This window comes from Nomascus leucogenys, chromosome 10 (genome assembly GCF_006542625.1).
Source record: "Nomascus leucogenys isolate Asia chromosome 10, Asia_NLE_v1, whole genome shotgun sequence".
NCBI classification, from domain to species: domain Eukaryota; kingdom Metazoa; phylum Chordata; class Mammalia; order Primates; family Hylobatidae; genus Nomascus; species Nomascus leucogenys.
The window spans coordinates 73,239,643-73,260,351 of record NC_044390.1 but is presented as its reverse complement, the minus strand read 5'-3'; the positions used below and the strand labels follow the sequence as shown (position 1 = coordinate 73,260,351).

General features: G+C 45.7%; 1 protein-coding gene across 2 annotated transcripts in view; it reads left to right on the top strand.

Annotated features, from left to right (window-relative positions):
* NUAK1 (NUAK family kinase 1) overlaps positions 1 to 20,709 on the top strand; it is a 78,609-nt gene that overhangs the window by 44,448 nt on the left and 13,452 nt on the right. For both annotated transcript variants that reach the window (XM_003269960.4, XM_030821296.1), the window contains 2 exons: positions 10,554 to 10,705; positions 13,555 to 13,620. In XM_003269960.4, coding sequence (XP_003270008.1) covers positions 10,554 to 10,705; positions 13,555 to 13,620 — 218 coding nt within the window. The remainder of the gene's footprint in view (positions 1 to 10,553; positions 10,706 to 13,554; positions 13,621 to 20,709) is intronic.

Here is a 20,709-nt window from a genome sequence, read left to right as displayed (position 1 = left end):
AAGATTTGCAAGCAGGTCCTGATTTAGGTTCTTTTGAAGGCAGGGAATGGCTGAACTGATCTAACAAGATCAGTGGTCCTTAGCATTACCCACTGTTCTCATTCATTCATTTGCTTATTTTGTCATTGAATCATTCATGTGTTTGACAAAAATGTATTGAGCACTTTTGTTCCAGGAACTGTTCTGTTACCACTTTTGTTTCAGGTACCATTCATTAAAGTAATGGTGAAAACCACAATCACTTTTGCACCAACCTCATAGTAGGGCAAGAGTATAAATTTGTCATCCATGTAGGCTGAGATTTGAGTGAGCACTGCCAGTTACTGCTGTGTGACCTTGGGCTAGTGACTAAGCTCTCTGAGGCTGTTTCCCTGTCTAGAAAATGGGGCCAGTAGCTAGCTGCTTTATAGATAATGTATGGTTAAATGAGCTAATGAATAAAATTGCTAAGCACCGTGCCAGGGCCATGCTCAAGAAATGGAATTGATTATTCCTGATGTGATGTCTAGGGATCAGTGTGATGTCCTTTCTGGCTGGAGTAGAAACTTCTGTCGGGAGATTGGAGAAGAGAAGATTGAGGCCAGCTTGCCTATCAGTGATTCTGAATGATGGAGGCACATTAAAATCTCATGAGGAGTTTGTAAAAAATGCTGATGCCTAGGTCTCACCCACAAAGATTCCAGTTTAATTGACCAGGCTGAGAAATACAGGTTTAATCCTGCAACAAAGAGAAAACAAGCCCTGCTCTGGAAACTTGTCTTGGTCTGATCGTTTGTCATCAGTGAATTCCAGGGAAGAACGTGTGTCTGGCTGCGGTCACCAGTGAGCAGTGAGTGATACCTTCGGGCTTGGGTTTACTTACTTAGCCGTTGGGTTGCTGCCCTCATCAGAGACCCAGAGCCCCGTGAAACAGTTTGTTGAACTTGGCAAAGTAGTGTATTGTGCTTGTGTTTACTCTTTTGAACCCATGGCAAATAGTTGAGCATTTTAACACACTCCCTCTGCCGCCAGATTCACACGTTCCATATGAAGTCCCTGCAGACTGGATCCAAACTGAGGACTCGCCCTTATTCGTAACAAAGCACCGGAGAGTTCTCTTCACGTGTAATCATGTGAACGAGTGCTTCAGCTGTGAGCCTGTCCAGCCACGTTTCTAATAAGTTTCCTATTAAGTTAACTATTTGACCTTCAAGTTATTATTTTCATTGTTTTCTTTTGATTACACCCAAGTCATTTTTCTAGAGGCTGGAGATCAGAAACAAAATAGCTACAAACTAACACTACTCCTAGGCTGTCCTGCCTCGCCCTCCTTGGTTTCCTGGAATTCAGTATTTTCTAGTGCCTTAAATAATGACACTTATACTTGACACTAATTTTTAAAGAAAATGTACAACAGCGGGGATTTGGATATTGAAAGGGGGGTCAGATTAGATGAACCGTAACTTTTAACCTGCAGAGTCTGGGATTTTTTTTTGATTGTGCTCCCCACCATGACTTCTGACAGCAGGTGCCTCTGGTAGGATATGGCTCAGAGATTGACACCCATGCGTGGAACAGCCCTAGGGACCAAAAAGAATGAAAGAGAGCTAGGCTTGTCTTCACCTCAGCTTTTACTGGGGGTCACTCGAATCCTCTGATGTCTTTAAGTGTTCATTCACTATTTCTGCCATTCCTCCACCTCCAACCCATCACACACATACCTCAAGGGCTCGAATGCAGCCTTGGGTGTGGACTCTGCCAGTGCACACCCATAATTCTGGAGTTGATGGCTTCCTTAGTTCCCCTTTGCTGCTGAATCGGAACAGCTAACACTTCTGCTTACACGTGCTGCTGTGTGCTGTGATAATATTCACAATGAGAAGTAAGGTAGAGGCTTCGTTTTAGCAGAGGAAGAGCCTGCGGGTGTGGAAAGGCTAAGTAACTTGCCAAGGTCACCCAACTGGGAAGTGGCTGGAGCCAGAGGTGTGATGACCATGGGCCTGGCCTTTCCACCTTCGTGAGGTGGTGACGGTGAGACGAACCCCTGTACCAAAGCCCTCTACCAGGGTTTCCAGGGGTGGAAGACTAAGGCTGTCTTCACAGAGGTATTTCTACCCCCATCACTGCCAGAATTGGGGAGCATGCTTTTTCAGAAGTTTACGGCATCAAGTACAAGAACCCTTGCTTCTTTCTGGGGGTAGTTGTGAGAGGTTCTGATGAATTGCCGGGGCTTTCTCACATTCAGGATTGTGTGAGTGAGTGTGTTTTTTTTGAGAGAGAGAGAGAGTGGTGTGTGTGTGTTGTGTATGACATAAAGGCTGAGACAGAGCATAGAGGGAATGATCAGGGAGGCTGTGGAGTGTGTGTGATATGGAGTGTGTATCATGAGCCTGTGGTGATGGCTGATAGAGCCCATTTCCACTTTAGGGCCCTGCTTGGTTTCTAGAAATACTCCCCAGGGATGGTTGTGGAAGGAGGGTGGAGTCCAGTGGCTCATCCAGTGTGGTATTGTCAAGTCTCCTCTCCCACACAACTTCTCTCTCTATCCTGGCCACATCCCCTGCCTTCCTAGAATTGGATATTGGGCCCCATTGGCACTATTAATCCTGGCAGGCACAGATGGGTCTTGTCAAGGCTTCTGCATCCCCTCTTCTGCAGGTGGCTTCTACACTTTCTTACCATTTCTTCTGCCTTCCGTGGAGTCCACTTCTGGCAGTGGGTGGCCTCGTTGGCTGTGGTTTTCTTCGGGCATGCCAGCCAACATCCAGAAAGAGTTTTGGTTCAAGAAAAGACAGTGAGTGAACAAAAAAGCCTTTTGTTGTGCAAACCAGGAACTGCACTGAATCAGCTTGGACCAATTTATGGACAGGGAGATGCCAGTTTAAATTTCTCATCCTCACTGCTCTGGGCTTTCAGATTCAGGAGATCAGAGGACGATTTAGTGAAGCCGTGAGCCCACGAGGTGTTTGAAATTGACTTCTAGGGAGGAAAGTTTTGAAGAACGAATCTTGTGTTGACTAAATGACTCAATTGGTTTGCAGACAGTCCTTTCAAAGGAAAGATCACTTCATTTTTGAAGTGATAAGCTACTTTCTGTGAGGATTGTACTGACCTTTAATAAAAGAGCACCCTTGAGGAGTGGAAAGGTACTTTGGTCCAAGATTTTGGGAAAATGACAAAAATGCTGCTGCTTAGGGAGGCAATGCTGTGGAATAAATGACAGCACCCTGGATGTCACCTAGGAGACGGAGCTGATAGAAGGCAAAGGTGTGGAGAGAATTCTCATGGGGCTACTCCTAGGCCCTGGGCCTTTTTTTATTAAAATCAACAGATGGGCTGGGTGCAGAGGCTCACACCTGTAATCCCAGCACTTTGGGAGGCCGAGGTGGGTGGATGGCTTGAGTTCAGGAGTTTGAGACCAGCCTGGGCAACATGGCGAAACCCTGTCTCTACCAAGAAAAGAAAATTTACAAAGATTAGCCAGGAGTGGTGGCACGTGCCTGTAGTGCCAGCTACTTGGGAGACTGAGGCAGGAGGATCACTTAAGCGTGGGAGGCGGAGGTTGCAGTGAGCTGAGATCTTGCCACTGCACTCCCACCTGTGTGACAGAGCAAGACCCTGTCTCAACAAACAAACAAACAAACAAACCAAAAAATTCAACAAAGGACTCTTCCTCCCTGGAGGTTACAGAAAGAAATTCTCCCTTTTTAAAAACTGACCCTTCCTGGGGCATCCTGTAAATTGGTCCTCATCCTCTCTGCTTTCCAGGCCTCTTTCTTCCAAAACAGCCCAGTATATTCGGCTGTCACGTGGCCAGTGGATGCTTAAAATCCCAGGATCTCCTCACTCATCAGTGTTTCCCTCAGACCAGAGCACTGTTTTTATAATACACATTTTCTCAAGTTCTACAAGTTGTGTTATTAACCTCGAGAGCTGCAGGAGGCAATCTCTGGGAGCTGGGTCATTAGCCTGGTTGTGAAAGCCAGATGATCAGAGGGCAGAACGGGACTGTCAAACTGAACATCTGATGAAATTCAGGAGTAATGTGGAGAAGTAGCTGTTGTTATAGCAACCAATCCCTACTATCCTTTGAAATGGAAAATAAACAGCAAACAAGAAAAATAATTTAAGTTGGTGTCTGGGAAGAAGGAAGGCCTGCCAGTGGAACAGTCGAAGAAAAAGGAGAGTTCGGGTATTTTAGGATATGTTGAAACAATGGTGAAACTATCTCAAAAGCAAAACCCAAGTCATTTGTGGTGGTTCAGTTCCATGCCTGCTTTTTCTAGAAATCTTTTCAGGTCCCTTCTGGCTGACCTCACTGATCTTTCTGATTGTCCAGGTACTTAAAGTCTGTACTGTACAGGTTAGCTCTTGAATTATTTTTTAAGTACTGGTCATTTCCAACTCGAAAGCAACTCCTTGGGGTTAATGACTGTGCCTTCTCCTCTTTTGTATTCCCTTTAACACGTACCAAAATGCTCAGATAAATGCCTCAAATAGGCTGATAATAAAGCCATTTCAGAAAAATCGGTGAGGTTGGCTCCATTTAATGAAGGAGAACCTTTACTGGATGTAATGCAAAAAGCAGAACTGGATGATGGAGGAAGGGGGTGGAGAGTCGTGGCAAGAACACGCGCTTTGGAGGTGCACAAATTTGCCATCCAATCTTACTGGGTATCTACCCAACAAAAATGCATACAGATATGCATCAAAAGACATGCACAAGGATATCCACAGTAATACTATTCATAACAACCCTCAACTGGAAACAGCCCAAATGTCTATCAACAGTAGAATGGATAAATAAACCACGTGATACATTCACATAATGGAGTACTCTAGAGCAGTGAGAATGAACAATCTTTGGCGACATTGAGCAACGTAGATTATTCTCACAAACATGTTGAATTAATGACAAAAGAAAGTATACTACATGATTCCATGTTTTTTTTTTTTTTTGAGACAGAGTCTCACTCTGTCACCAGGCTGGCTCACTGCAACCTCCTTCTTCTGGGTTCAAGCGATTCTTGTCCCTCAACCTCCTGAGTAGCTGGGATTACAGGTGCCCACTACCACGCCCAGCTAATTTTTTGTATATTTAGTAGAGACGGGGTTTCACCATGTTGACCAGGCTGGTCTCGGTCTCCTGACCTCGTGATCCACCCACCTCAGCCTCCCAAAGTGCTGGGATTACAGGCATGAGCCATCGCACCCGGCTATGACTCCATTTTTTAGAACTTCAAAACTCATCTATGATTTTGGTTCATTTTCCTCATATTCATGGTATTGGTGTATCTGTATCTTTGGGGAGATGATTAATGACAGAAAGAGGACATGGCAGGGGTGCTTGCAGGGGGCTGGCAATATTGTTTCTTGATGTGAGTGCTGGTGCCCTATTTATTTTATTTATTTATTTATTTTATTTTTTGTTTTAGAGATGAGGTCTCGCTATGTTGACCAGGTTGGTCTCAAACTCCCAGCCTCAAGCAATCCTCCCATCTCAGCCTTCCAAAGTGCTGAGATTACAGGTGTGAGCCACCATGCCTGGCTTGGTTCCCTATTTATAAAGTAGGGATAAAATGGATCCCTATCTCATAAGATTGTTGTGAGGAATAAATATTTTAATCCATGACATGTAGTAACTGTTCAATAAATGTTAACTATTCTTATTACAAGCTTTCTAGGGAAGGAGAGATCCCTGTCTGGGAAGTCTCCTGGAAAAAAGTGAGCCCCGAACAATTTCATAGGTCCAGGATCCTGGATGCCGTCCTGTGCCTTGCACCTGTCTCTTAGATTGTTCTCGGCGATGTTTGGTTGCCTGTGTGACTCACCTGCAGCTCCTTGTGGGCCTTCAAGGTCTTGTGTTTTATTCATCGCCCTCTTCTTTCTCTCCTCCTAGTCCCTGGCCCTGCCAGCTGCTGGTGGTTCTGTTTCTGCTCTGTTCCCTTCCTCATGCTGACCTTTCTACCTGGCCTGCCTTTCCTTCCCCTCCAAACTGGGAAAAGTCTTCTTTCAGTATCCCCAGTGCCGTCTGCATAGTAGGTGCTTTCTGCTGTGCTAAAAACTAGGCTCTGCACCACCTGGCCATGGCCCCAGTGCTGTGGGCTGACTCAGGCTGAGCTAAGTTTCTATTCAGGGATTTAATTTTCCTGGTAGGCCTGGCATGTCAAGGGCCATAGTTTTCCTTACCATTCTGGAGCCACCGGGCTTCTGGGTAAAACTGTCTGGCCAAGAGACACAGGCTTTCATTTTTCAGAAAGGAAACCCTTCCCAACTGGTGGAAAATAAGCTTTTGCTTAGTGACTAATAACATAAACACAGACAAGATTTCTGGGCTTATAAATAACCAGTTGTAAAAGTGCCCAAGGGAAGCAGCCTTTTTTTGCTAGAAGAATGGCCAAGAGTATCCCTGTCACCTTGTAGATAGTGACCTTAAGCACGGGCAAAGGAGCGTTGGGCCAGTGGTGCGGAAGCTGCTCATTCTTCAGTATTAATTCCCAAGGCCTTGCTCTTATACATTATAAATCCTGGACTATTCTGGAAAAATAACACTCGATCTCTAAAGTCCTTTCCTGCTCGAAAATCCTGTGATTCTGCGGCAGCCACAACATGTTTTAAAGAGCGATGCCAGCAGGCAGAGGAAAGTCTTAGGGTTTTGTTTTGCTAGAGCTGCCTAAGTGGCTGATGAAGTAATTATGAGAACAGCTTTCATTTGTTGAGCACTGGCCGAGGCACCGTGCTGAGGGCGATAGACCTGTGAAGAAATTACTAGTCTCATTGGACTGATGAGGAGGCCGAGGGTCAGAGGGGTTGATATATATTAGTAGTAATGGAATGGCTGAGAGCTTGGGGACAGCAGTCAGACTGCTGGGCCCAGTGCTGGCTGGGCCTCGTACTCTTTGTAGTTACAGGAATTATTATTCACCTTGTCCCCAGGTGTTCTCATCTGTAAAACGGGGATCCTCATAGTACCGAATCCTTATGATGTAATTCATGCAGAATGCTTATTAGCATGGTGCCTGCACATGGTAAGCCTACAGCAAATTTTGCTGTTATTAAGAAAGGCTTCAAGAAGCTTCATCTGTAACAGCCCTGGCCTCCTCGATGAAACACTGAGGCTTGAAGTCTAGAAATCTTGTTTGCTCTCAATTAATTTGACAGTCAGGGCCTTGATCGTGAGACTTGGGCTTCTCCCTATGGGGGACTGGGGGATGGTGTCCCAGAGCCAGGCCTGGCCGCTCGGACAGTTCTCTGACCAGACTGCTCACTGGCCCTGCCTGAGAGAATGAGGGGCCAGTTTTATCCCTCGGGTACCATCTCGTTCATCCAGTGTTTCCCAAACTGGATCCATATGAGTTCTTCTGGATGCCAATAGGAGGATTGAAATGGCCCAATCAACTGGCAGAACTGAGTTAAGGAAACCAGGCTCTCCGAGGACCATCAAGTATTAATGTTTGGCTTGGGTTTGACCATGGAATTTTCTCTTCTTCAAGATAGTTTGCAGAATGAGTACTCCATGGAATATGCATTTGGAACTATTTCTTGACCCCTCCAAATGCAGTCAGCAGGGAGGCAGGTGTGAAGGCTGGCAACCAGTAAGGATGGGGGTAAGGCGTGTCCTTGGAGGTGAGACAGGTGGACAGATCTGCGATATATTTTATTTTATTTTTGAGATGAAGTCTCACTCAGTTGCCCAGGCTGGAGTGCAGTGGTGCGATCTCGGCTCACTGCAACCTCCACCTCCTGGGTTCAAGCTATTGTCCTGCCTCAGCCTCCCCAGTAACTGGGATTACAGGCACCTGCCATCACACCCGGCTAATTTTTTATATTTTTGGTAGAGGTGGGGTTTCACCATGTTGGCCAGTCTGGTAACTTAAGACCTCAAGTGATCCACCTGCTTCAGCCTCCCAAAGGGCTGGGATTACAGGCGTGAGCCACCGTGCCTGGCCAGACTCGGGATATATTGTAGAGACAGGATCAGTAGGACTGATTGATGGAAGCTGCTTAGTAAAATATTTGGTGTATTGGACTGTATTGAACCGAATTGTGTTTATGTCTCCTTGATACCAAATCAGCCAGTTGGAGAGGGAAGAATCCAGCCACTGAAACAGCCCTTCTGTCTGTGTGAGGCAAGTGGCCCACACCTCCTGACTGTCGCTGAAGGGCCAGAGGCTTTGGCTCCCTTAAAGACGTGCCAGACTCTTTGGGGTGTGAGGCTTCTTGTTTATTTACCTGTCAAAGTACTTTCCTTCTTCCTACATCCCTCCTTTTTAAAATTAGAAAACCCGCTGCCCTCTTCAGGGCCTATCACTCTTTCATTTTTGGGGCCTGAGCCATGCATCCTGAGGCAGTCGGGGTGTTGCCAGTTTCCAAGGTTTATTGTTAATGAAAAGTGCACAACAGGCTGAAGTCCCTGTCAGGAGCCAAAGCTGCAGGGTACACCGAGGCCAGCAGACGCTGGAGCAGCCAATTTTATCTGGATGTTCTCTCCTCCTTCTCCTCCCTACCCTCCTCCTTCCCCCTTCATTTTATCAGGGAGGTTTGGCTGGACTTGAAGGAGCCAAAAAGGAACTGGAGGAGTCTGAGCTTCTAGCAGCCAGCAGCAAGGTATGGGAGGACAGGGGACCCAGGCCTAGGGTAGGTTCCAGGTCAACTCAGTTCTTCATTGAATGTGTGTCTGCCTTGGTGCTAGATTCTGGGGATGAGTTAGTATTGATAGCAACAATAATAGCTAACATTATTGAGTGTATGCTGTAAGGGGAAGGCCTTGTAAACACTGAACATACCTGGTATCAATAAGTCCTCCCAGCAGTTCTAAGTACTTGCTAATATTATTCACGTTTTATAGTTGACTAAACTGAGGCCCAGAGAGGGCAAGCAACATCCCTAGAATCACACAGCCCTAGGAGTATCTCATTTCAACACTATAGTTTTTAGCTCTGTCCGTCTAGGCAGAGGACATGGATATGTAAATCAGGAAATAAACCCGCACAGTTTGCACGTGCTGTGAGGCAAGTATTGACTAGTGCAGTGGGAGGGGTGCTGTGGAAACCACATATGAGCACAGTCTTGGCTAATGAATTAGGGTGCTGGGCATAGGGGGCCTGATGGAAATGTTAGAAAAGTGGATGAGATGGAGGGAGGTAGGCAGGGGACCTTCAGGGAGGGTCTTGGGTACCCTACAAAGGTTTTTGTACTATATCCCTCAAGAGTGATGATGGATGTCAAAACAAATGTTGCTTATTTTATCCTTGCTCAGAGGACATCTTATGTGAAAGTCCAAAGTATGAAACAGGTGGCAATGGAGTGGCTTTGGACAGCCTGTCATTTGTGGCCTCCCTTCTCCCTGACTCCATGCATGGGTCCCTGGCCATCTGCCTGGAACCCTGACTTTGAACATCACGGCTAGAGAGCATCAGCACTGGGGAGAAAGAAGCATTTACAAGCATTTGGGAAGACTGTTTCCTTGGTGGTGTGGAGGTTGAGTGAGAAGGGGCTGGACCTGGTGGCAGGGAACCAGCTTGAGATCATAGTAGCAGCAGCCCTGCAGCCTGCGGCGTTAGTTCCCCATCCATGCTGGGGACTGGAGCCCTGCTGATTCCAGCCAGCTCTTTGGGAGGCCGTCTCATCTAGTAGTTCTGCACTTGATCTTTGAAGCCAAACTGCCTGACTGCAGGCTGTGCCAGTTTCTTAACCTCCCTAGGCCTCAGTGTTTTCATCTTTCAAATGGTAAAATTACAGATATTTCCCTGATCATTTGTTGTAGGGTTTAAATGAGTCAGTACTTGTGAGGTACTTAAAACCTTACACACAAACTTGGTGCATAGTAAGTGCTATATTGTTATTTATTATTAATGTTCAAAAATGCCTTTATGTAGTTTGAGTTGACTCGTTTAATAAACATTAGCTGAGCTCCTACTATGTTACTATGTGCCAAATACTGTTCTGGGTGCCGAGGATACACCAGTGAGTGAAACAGGACAACCCCCTTTTACATTCGACTGGGGGAGACAGAATAAATAAATACATGAAATGGGTGTGTAGTAGGGCTGAGAGGGGCCCACGGGATCGTGCACGACCTGGTGGGCCACATTAAAAGCTTTGGGTTTTATTTGCCTGAGATGGGAAGTTATAAAGATATGACAACGTTGAGCACCCATTTTGGGGTCAGAGTAGCTCTGTCAGGGCCGGGTACCTGGTCTGTATCCAATGGGTAATAAATTATTGGTTGTGTTTGTTGTTACCCATCATCCTGTCTACAGGAAAGCCATTCTGGGAGAGGGTGTGAGAAATGATCTTGACAAGGAGAGTGGGGTCCTCAGAAAAGGGATGCACATTTCCCTTAGCATGGCAAAGGCGTGTCCAGGGACAATGGTGGTGACACACACCATTTCCCACCTGGCGGGACAGCACGCCCCACGCCTCGTGATGCTGAATTGGCTGATTTGTGTTCTGACCCGTCAGTGGGTCCTCTGCCTGGCGACATCTCCGTTGTCCTCTCTCGCATTCTCTGCAGCACAAGTGAGCTTGTTGGCTAAACAGGGTGTTTGTGTGTTGCTGTTTTCCCTCTGCAGTGTTTGAGAACAAAGATAAGATTGTGATCATCATGGAATATGCCAGCAAAGGGGAGCTGTACGATTACATCAGTGAGCGGCGACGCCTCAGTGAGAGGGAGACCCGGCACTTCTTCCGGCAGATCGTCTCCGCCGTGCACTATTGTCACAAGGTACGGCTGCGCCTGGCCCGCAGCTTTGGCCGTAGATGGTTTTTATGGCACTGCATGATTTTTTTTCCTATTATAAAAGTGATATCTGTTCATGGGAGCATGTGTGGAGAATTTATGAACTAGAAAGAAGAAAATTACCATCACCCACGATTCTGGAATCCAGGGATAATCCATTTTTGACATTTTTGCTTGTTTCCTTTCAGTCTTCTTCCTCCTCCTTCTCACATTTATTTTTTTATGTAAACTTTTAATTTTGAATAATTTTAGATTTACAGGAAAGTTTCAAAGGTAGTACAGAGAGTTCCTATCTATGCCTTACTTAGTTTACCCTAGTATTAACATCTTACATTTCTGTGGTACATTTGTCAAAATGGAGACACCAATGATCTTTTTCTGTTCCAGCATCCAATCTAGGGTACCACAGTGGATTCATTTTTACATCGTTTGTGTCATGCTTTTTTACTTAATACTTTAATCTAAATGTTTTCCTATATTATTAAAAATTCTTTGTAATTCTTGATTGTTGGACATTGAGGCTGTTTCTAATTTCTGATTATTACAAATAGCGATCAGTGTCTTTATATATGAATATTTTCCTCTCATGTGAATAATTAAGAGAGATTCCAGAAGTAGAATTACTGGGAGAAATGTTCTTGAAACCTTTCTATGCTCTTGGTACCTTTTCTTGCATAGGTTACCAACATGCACGTACATCTTATTGCAGCACACCTCGATGGCATGTGCTCAGAAGATAGCCACAGCCAGGCTCATGCCTGTAATCCAAGCTAGTTGGGAGGCTGAGGGGGGAGGATTGCTTGAGCCCGGGAGTTCAAGACCAGCCAGGGCAACAGAGCAAGATCCATCTTTAAAAATTTGTTTTAAAAGTAACCAGGCATGAGGTTGCACACCTGTAGTCCCAGCTGTTTGGGAGGCTGAGACAGGAGGATCCCTTGAGCACAGCAGTTTGGGGCTGTAGTGGCTGTAGTGAGCTATGATGGTGCCACTGCTCTCCAGCCTGGGTGACAAAGTGAGACCCCATCTCCATAATAATAATAATAAGAATAAGAATAAGAATATAGTCACAGTAGAGCCACTCTTGGTTTCTAGAAAAGGCATAAAGTACACAGATAATTACAAGCCATGTCTCAGCCATTATTGTTATTAATCATTTTGGCCATGGTTTTCATCTCATTCAGACTTTCTCCAGATCTGTCACACCCTGAACAGTCATTTACTTTGAGGATAATGTGACTTGAGTCCAACAGGGCATCCAAAACAGAGTCAACTTCTTCATATAAATGATCGCAACATGGGGCCTCCTGGTTTGTTAAATATTGTGTTTAATTGAGAGTGGCTCTGTAAGTAATTAGAGAACAGTTACTCAAATCTAAAACCCTTAACCCATGTGAACATTATTTGACCTCTCTTTGTTGACTCAAAATGTGCTCATGATTTGAATCGTATAATATTTTGTATTTCCTCATGAGTTATCATTGTAAATCACCACAGAGATGATATTTTTGTTATTTGAAGTGTGTGAACACTTGGATTCTGTATGAATGAGGCTTTATTAGACTCATTCCATCTTATTATGAAAACCAGGAATGCAGCAATGTAAACCAAACCAAACTGCTCTTGATGTTTAAAATTAATGGAATCAGGTGCCTTGTAGTCCACATCTTTCTTCTAACAGACTTGGTTTTGTGCATTTCTGAATTCAGAAGGCCTCCTTGCAGGCTTGAATTAGAAAAAGATTAGTAGAAATACATGTTTTCATTTCTCCCTCTGAGCAGTGCTTTTGGAGATGTTAAGAATGGTCAAATGAAAAGGAAAATAAACAAGAAAGAACCACCCATAAACATGCCTGTTGGTTTGCTCAAAAGAGCAGCTTTGATTGCAGTTGTCGTTTATGCTGAATGATGTTCAGAATCATTCAATGTCCCCCGCTACTTGTCCACTCACCCCGGAATAGCCAGTTCTTTCGGGCCCACTGCTCTTCCCATGCCCACCCACCACCTAAAAAGATAATCGGGTCTTAAAAAAGAATGAAGAAGGCTAGTGTTTACTGCTGTGTAGACCGACAGCCTATTGGCTGATGACTGCTTTTCACGTTTCAGCTGGCTGGCTGATGGTCGTTGAAGTTCAGCCTCCAGCCTTGCCAGAGTTTGCCTGAATGGAAAGGTCAGGCAGGATGGCAGCCACCTGCTTTGGTCAGGCCAGTGGTCCCGGTCTCATTGGTCTGCTCTCATGCTTCACCTTTCACCCAGCCCTGAGTCCTGCTGAGCAGAGAGGGACTTTCTGAGTCTTCTCTCCAGGTTGCTTAGGAAATGTTATCCTCAGGACAGATCAAAACGGGTTGGAATAGATTGAGCCAGATGTCTTTCCAGCATTGGGTAGGCAGGCAGGCACACAGACAGACAGATGAGGAGTGCCTGTGAGCCCCACAAGTCTTGAGTCCCCGGCAGAGAAATCTGCTTCTTCCCTGGGAATCCCATCCAGACAGACATTGTTTGCCGCTGCCTGGGATGATATTGCTTTCACACAGTGGAATTACATTCCGACAAAGAATCCCCCTGCTGTTTTACAGGCTCTGGGGGAGAACAGATTCCAGTCATTTTTCCCTTAACCACACAGCAAGTGACTAATGCTCTCCTGTCGCTGGTCGGTCGCTGGCGGGGGAGCGTCAAGACAGTGAGAGCAGCCTGAAGGATGGAGGCGAAGACCACCGGGCTGGTGCATTTCTTTAATCTGCCAGACATTTCCCTTTGCGCACCCTCCTCCTTCTTCTTTCTCTCTTGTTCTCATCCCAGCCGTTCCCATTCAATTCCCTCTTTGTCTTCTCATTTCAGAACGGTGTGGTCCACCGGGACTTGAAGCTGGAAAATATACTGCTCGATGACAACTGCAATATTAAGGTAAAGCCCTTTCCGCATTGATTGATATGCAGGGCCTGGGTCTTGCAGCCGGATGGAGGCTTAACCTGCTCCAAGCCGCAGCCTGGAATTAAGGCAGCCACTTCCTACCTGGCAGGCCGGTGGGGAAGAGTCTCTTTGCTTGAGCTCTAAGTCCAGTTCAAACAATTAAATTCGACAAGCAGTTATTGACCTCCTACTATATGCTGGGCATTGTTCTTCCTCCCTGGGTAAGATGAGATGACTAAGATACAGTGTCTCTCCTCAGGAAGCTCATAGTCTAAAATCATCACCATAACAATACTTTCAGCAACCAATACATATTTCATATGTATTTTATATTTTTGCCTGGTATCCTTGAATTCAATCTTTACAACAACCCTACAAGGTAGGTACTGTTAGTTACATAATTTCACAGATAGGGAAACTGAGGCACAGAACAACTAAGTAATTTGCCCAAGGTAATGCAGTGGTAAAGAGTGGAGTTGGGATTTGAACCCATGTCTGTCTGATTTCACGAGCCCAAATTCAAGTTGCTTTGCTTGATTTGCTAGCAGGATCCTAAATTATTTTAGAGCTGGAACTCTTTTCCTGGATATTTCTTTGTCACTCTCCACCCTGTCTCCTACTTCTCCCTCTCTACCTTCCCACCCCTGAAACCAGCCGTGGACCTGCGAAGCTGACCAAAATGGGGATGGTGCTTGCTGTTGGGAAATAGCAAGTGCTGGAGTTTACTCGCACTGAGAGTATTATTGCCGGCTGCTGCTGGAGCTAGAGAAAGCTCTCCTGGCCCACAGGGTTCAAGTGCCTCCCGGGGAGCCCTCTGAATGTCCTTTTGACCACGTCTACAAAATAAGCAAATACGGTTTCAAAATAAACGGAGCTCGCTGCATGGGTTTCATTATGAAACAGCCTTAGTACTCCCGGCACCAGCAGGAGCCCTCCAATTGGCCGCTGGTGACGTTAGTGGCTTATCCCTGGTCCCTGGACAAAGCATGGGAATGATTTTTTTTGTTGTCGCTGCTATCAGCGGAGGAGCGTATGATGAGACTTGTTTCCTTGCTTGGAAGGATGGAGTTGCTTTGGTGTTGGGATTCTCTGTACAGATCATGGCGGCAACTGTTAGTCACCATCATCCTTTGAGAGGCCCCTGGAAGCCATGACCCAGTGACCTCTTGCTCTTGCAGAGTGGTTGACTGTAGTCACATGTAGTCCATAGAATAAGCAGGAAATAGTTGGTCAAAGTAGTTCTCCATGGGAATAGGAAGTGGAACCTCAGGGTCTATTTCTGGCAAAGTGGTTGGATTATTCTAGAAGGAGCACTGGTTGTACAGTTAGGAAATTCTGGGCTGTATGGCTTACTAGCTTCTTGACACTGGGAAAACCACTTAACCCTGTTTCCTCAACTGTAAAATGGGGTAACAGTACTACTCATAGGCCTGCTTAGAGTAGTGAATGAGACACTCTGTGTTTAGTTTTGTAAACTGCTAAGCACTCATGTCCAAATGAGTCAAAGTTAAAAGCAGTGGCTTTGGAGTTAGATATTGCAACCCTGCCCCTTAGTAATGGCAGGATTTGGGGTAAGTTTCTTGATGACTTAGGCTTTAGTTTCCTCATCTGTCAAGTAGGGATGCCGGTTCCTGTCTCTGCAGATTATTGTTTATTTGTTCGTTTCTTTTTCAATGAGTATTTTCTGAACTGTTACTGTGTGCAATGCCCTGTGCCCAGTCCTGGGGAGTCAATAATAAATGTGAAGATTTTAGACAATACTACAATCAAAGCAATTCATGCTTAACTGTCACTATACTGGGAGCTTTCTTAAGTGGCTGGCCACTGGAGAGGGAATTGAACCGGAAGTCAGCTGCTCTGAAGGTGCCTACCTAGGTCCTGGGGAGTGGTGGTCAGGCCATGGCTGAAAAATTGGTCCTGGTTTGAGGGCCGCCACGTTTTTCTAAGGGTTTGTGTCATCAACCTTATTGACTTCCTCTCCAGATTCTTCCTGCCACCTGCCCCCAGAGCTCAAAACTAAATGTCGTCTTTACAAGGCCTGGAATGTGAGCCTCTTGCCTAGGGGTTGGGTTCTATGGTGCAGTGTGACCTCTTGGTCCCATGATGTATTCCCAGAAGTGATAAGACACATAGCTTTCTATGAAATCATAGAATTCCCTAATGGAGGAACAGAATGATTAGAATTCTGAAAGCAATTGTGCAGGGCAACAGTGAGGCAGGAGCCCAGGAGAATGGCTTCATTTGTGTAAGCAAAAGGGCAATGATGTTGGGCCTGACAGTTCCCCTGCACCAAGTTCTTCAGCCTAGGGTCCCTGTGCCTGATGGAGGGGAACAGCACACACACAAAACAGTATTATCAATTAAGGCTTAGGCATATACCTTTCCTTAAGAATTTCTAATCCTGGCATTTCCCAAGGTAAAGCACGGATGCGCATGCACACATACGTCCCAAAGAGAAACCAGATCTTCCCATTATCAACACTTTTAAATTCCTTTCCTCTTTGTTCAAGGAATCCTTACTCAGATCTGAGAATCCTACATCTTTAAAGAACTTTGGGGGTCATTTTCCAACCCCTTGTTTTAATGATTAGACCCAGAAAGTCTAGAGAATAATGCCTACGATCACACAGTGAATCAGTCTAGACTAAATTACTGTGTCTTTGCATCCCCAGAGTGTAGACTAGTGCTTGGCACACAGTAGGTACTTCAAAATGGTTTGACTTTGGAATAAAGGAATGACGAGCCAGGATTAGAACTCATGTGTTTGACTTCCAGGCAAATTATCTTTAAATCATCTCCCATCCACTTGCAAGGTTTTAAAAAAATGTGATTCAGCTGGTCTTGATTTGTCTTCTGGTATATTCTCAACTCTTCCTGACTCAGCATTTTGCTGAAACATATTTAGAAAGGACCCTTGCTGACAAAGGCAGGCAGACACATGGCCACAAGCTGGCCTCTGTGCTCAAGAGAGCCCCTGCCATCGGTGTCTGGACCTGGGGGACCACGGACACAAGAGCCACCAACCAGTGGGACATGAGCAGCAAGGTCCTCTGTTGGAGCCCCCTCTGGTGCCTCTCTAAATGTGGATCCATTTTCCACGTTTCAAGGGTGGAGGACTTTGGCCTAGGAAGCCTATATAAATGCTACTGGTTTAAACTTGTCACATGTCGCTGCAGTGGTGGGGAGAGCCATGTAGCTCATTCCTCTCCCCTTCCCTGCCTGATGTTGATTTGCAGAGAGCACATCTGGCATTGGAAATTATTTATCTGGCCACTGCGAGAGGGTGTGGCTTCTAAAAATATTCACACAGTCGGTCAGCAGAAAGAATGAGAGCAATGTGCTGCTTTGGGCTGCATTCCGTACTCTGGAAGCATGTCTACTAAAATAGACACCCAGAACAGCACTAATTTGCAATTAATACAAAACGGGCCAAATTCACAGCCCACTCTCTGGGAGAATGGAATGCTGACAATTCCCATAGAAGGCTCCTGTAAAAATGTCTTACAATGAGAAGAGGTTCAGGCACCAGGGTCAGCTGACCTCCTCCAAGAGGGCTGGGAATCTGGTGAGCTCCCAGGGCTCAGAGTAGAGGGGCATAGGGGAAATGGCCTGCTGCCCCTTATGACAATGGAAATGCAGCTGCTGTGGATAAGAAAAGAAGCTTTGAATGGCCAGGGCCAAGATGAGATAGAAACCTCTGAAGCTTAACAAGACCAAGTGGGGCAGCTGAGAGTCAGCCTCTGGGCTTTGATGATATGAATGGGAGAGCTCTGTGTTCATGCATGAATTAATCAATTCATGTGTTGTGTGTATATATCCATGCATACCTGCATTTGCTCATCCATTCCTGCATTTATTCACTGAGGAATTGAACATCTTTTCTGGGCAATATTTATTTGATCAGAAATATTCATTAAGGTCCTACTGTGTACTTGGCCCTGTGCTGGGGATTTAACAGTGAACTAGATGGCCAAATTTCTGTCTTGGAACTCAGGATCTAGCAGTTGTTAAACTAGCAGTGATAATGAGCCATGAGGAGGATACAGAAGTCAGTGAAGAAGAGAAGGTACCTGCTCTAGTGAGCTTAAAATTCCAGTTGGAGACACAGCAGTAAACAAATAAACACATAATGTGATTGGCTGGTAGTGAAGAAAATCCACGCAGGATGAGAATGAAGAATAGAGTTACTCTTTTAGCTAGAGTGGTCAGGGAAGGCCCCTGGTATAGGACTTGAATTCCTGTCATCCACCAAGCTCTCTCTGGCTTCTTGACCTTGGCACACATGGTTCACACTGTCTGGAATGCTCTGCTCATTCCTTTTTGCCCGCTCCTTCTTTGGGCTCTCTGCTTGAATGCCTCTTCTTCCAGGAAGCCTTCCCTGATCCTCCTCCCTTGGCAGGGCCAGATGGCCCTGTGTAATGTATTCTGGAAGTGCTGAGCAGGAAGCAGTGGGTCTGTCTGGCTGGATGGACCAGAAAGCTTTCATGGAGGAAGAGGGATTGAACTGGGTTTTGAGGGATGGGTAGGAGTTTGATAGTAAGGAACATGATGATGGCTTTTCAAGAGGAAGAAACAGCAAGCACAGGAACACAGCATGACGACTAGAAAAGGAAAGTAATGCTTACTGAGCCCTTGCTAGAAGCTAGAGCCCCATGCCAGACCTTCCACACCTATTTCATTTGGTCCTCAGAATGTCTCCACCAGGGTGGGTGTGATTACATCATTTTACAGACGAGGAAGCTCTTGCAGCTAATAAGTGATGGGACTGGCTACAAACCTATGGCTATTTGACTCTAAAGACCAGACACCTGATGAATTCTACCCTCTACTCTTACTATCCAAATTTGTCCTACCTCTAAGAGCATATCAAATGAGGGCACTGTTTGGTCCATGCTTTGGTCAGCCTTACCTTGTCTGCAGGCAAGCTTGCAGACAGCTATCCCTGTGGGAGACTCTCCAAGTGCTAATGGTGGCTGATGGCCAGGCTGAGTCATGGTGGCCAGAGTAGCCATGCGGGGATGCCAGGGCTGTGTGCTGTGAGCTGGCACTGGCTGCTCATTAGCATCCATGGGAGCTGCTGCTTGGACGCGCCCTCTTTTAAGAGCCTCCTCACATTGTTCCTGGTGGGAATTTCTTTTCTTTTAAGAGAGGCAGCGTGAGCTTAGATCCTCTGAAGACAGAAGCCGACCCCACTCACTTCTGCTCCTTGTTCCACTCCCTGCCTTCACTTCCTGGTAACTCAGGAGTGAGGCTGTCTTGAGTGAAGCCACAGTGATCAACTCCAAGGCCGGAAAGGAGTTATGGAGTGTACCTTCCTGGATGGAATTGCTGTCTTCCCGAAGAGTTACGCAGAAAGTGCATTTCCTCGTCAGCCACCTGACAGCAATAACTCCCCTTTATGTAGCACTTTACAGCTAAGGCAGCTGTTCACCAATGTCTCAGGCAAGCCACTTCACCACCCTGTGCCTCAGTTTTCTTATCTGCAAAATAAGGATAATTTTAGAATTCCACTATCTGCAATCTTCCAGATAGGGTTGTTGTGAGAATTTACTACATCAATATATGTAGCACTCACAGAACCGTGTCTGGCACGTAGCAATGCTGCTACTGTTACTTTTATTTTTAGAGACAGGGTCTTGCTCTGTCGCATAGACTGGAGTGCAGTGGCACCATCATAGCTCACAGCAGCCTTAAACTCCTGGCCTCAAGCAGTCCCCCTGCCTTAACCTTGAAAAACACTGGGATTGCAGGCATGAGCCACCACACCCGGCCTATTTTAATTCTTTTCTTGTTTAATCTGGCTTTGATGTTCACAGCACCAAGTGATTGGCGGTATTGCAATTCCATTTTCCAACAAAGGAATCTGAGACTCAGAGAGGTTAAATAGTCATAGCTAACATTTACTGAAGGCCTACTGTGTGCTAGGTAGGCATGGTGTAAGCACTTCTATGAAGCAGTTTATTTGGTTTGATACCAGCACTTCCAGGTAGGTGACATTATTATCATCAACCCCACTTTACAGATGAGGAAATGCAGGCTCCGAATGGCTAATGTGCAAGTGCGTATTATACACTGGGGCTCTCGTGAAAATGCAGTTTTAGTGGATCTGGGGCAGGGCCTGAGTTCCTCAGGTTCTGAAATGTTCCCAGGTGATGCTAATGCTGCTGGTCCGTGGGCCAGATTGGAGTGGGGTGGGATTAACTAAAGTGCCTTGGGTTAGATGGTGGTAAGAGGTGAGGCTGAGATTTGAACTCAAGTACTCAAACCCTGAATCCTTTCCTTTTCCCATCCTGTGATGCAGCTTCTCACTCTGAACATGCCTGTATCATAAATGAGTGATAAGATCTCCTGGCTCTTTAATGGGCAGTGGCTTTAATGTTTTTGGTTCCCTGTTTGCCTGGTCTAACAAACGACTGTTAAGTCGGCCAAACCATCAGCCTTACCATAATGGCTGTAATTTATAGCGTCAGCTGGTCCCAGGACTATTCCAGGAGCTTTACATACGTATTCTCTACTCTTCTTACCAATGTGAGGTGGGTTCTAGTCTGAGTTCCATTTTGCAGATGAGGAACTCGAGTGATTTGGCAGGTCCCACCCATCACCTAGTAACGACAAAGCCACGGTTAGCCCCAGGTTCTCCTGGACCCAGAATGTCTGATCTGTGGAGTGCACCACACTTCTCTTAAACACTGCAGATGACTGTTAGACCATCACTAATTATTATCATTGCCATCAGCATCCTTTCCTATCAGTTAATGTCAGCAAGGTGACACTTCAGTTTTCACCAGATGAGCTCATTATAAACAGTGTTCTGGAGTTAATCCTTTTATGGTGGTAAAATATATGTAACATCAGACTTACCAGTTTTAGGTACACCGTTCAGTGGCATTAAGTATGCTCATATTGTGTAAGCATTACCATCATCCATCTCTAGAATGTTTTCACCTTCCCCAGCTGAAACTCTGTCCCCACTGAACAGTAACTCCCCTTTCCCCCTCCTCCCAGCCATTGGCAACCTCCATTCTATTTTCCATCTCTGTGAATTTGACTACTCTAGGAACCTCATGTACATGGAATCATGTA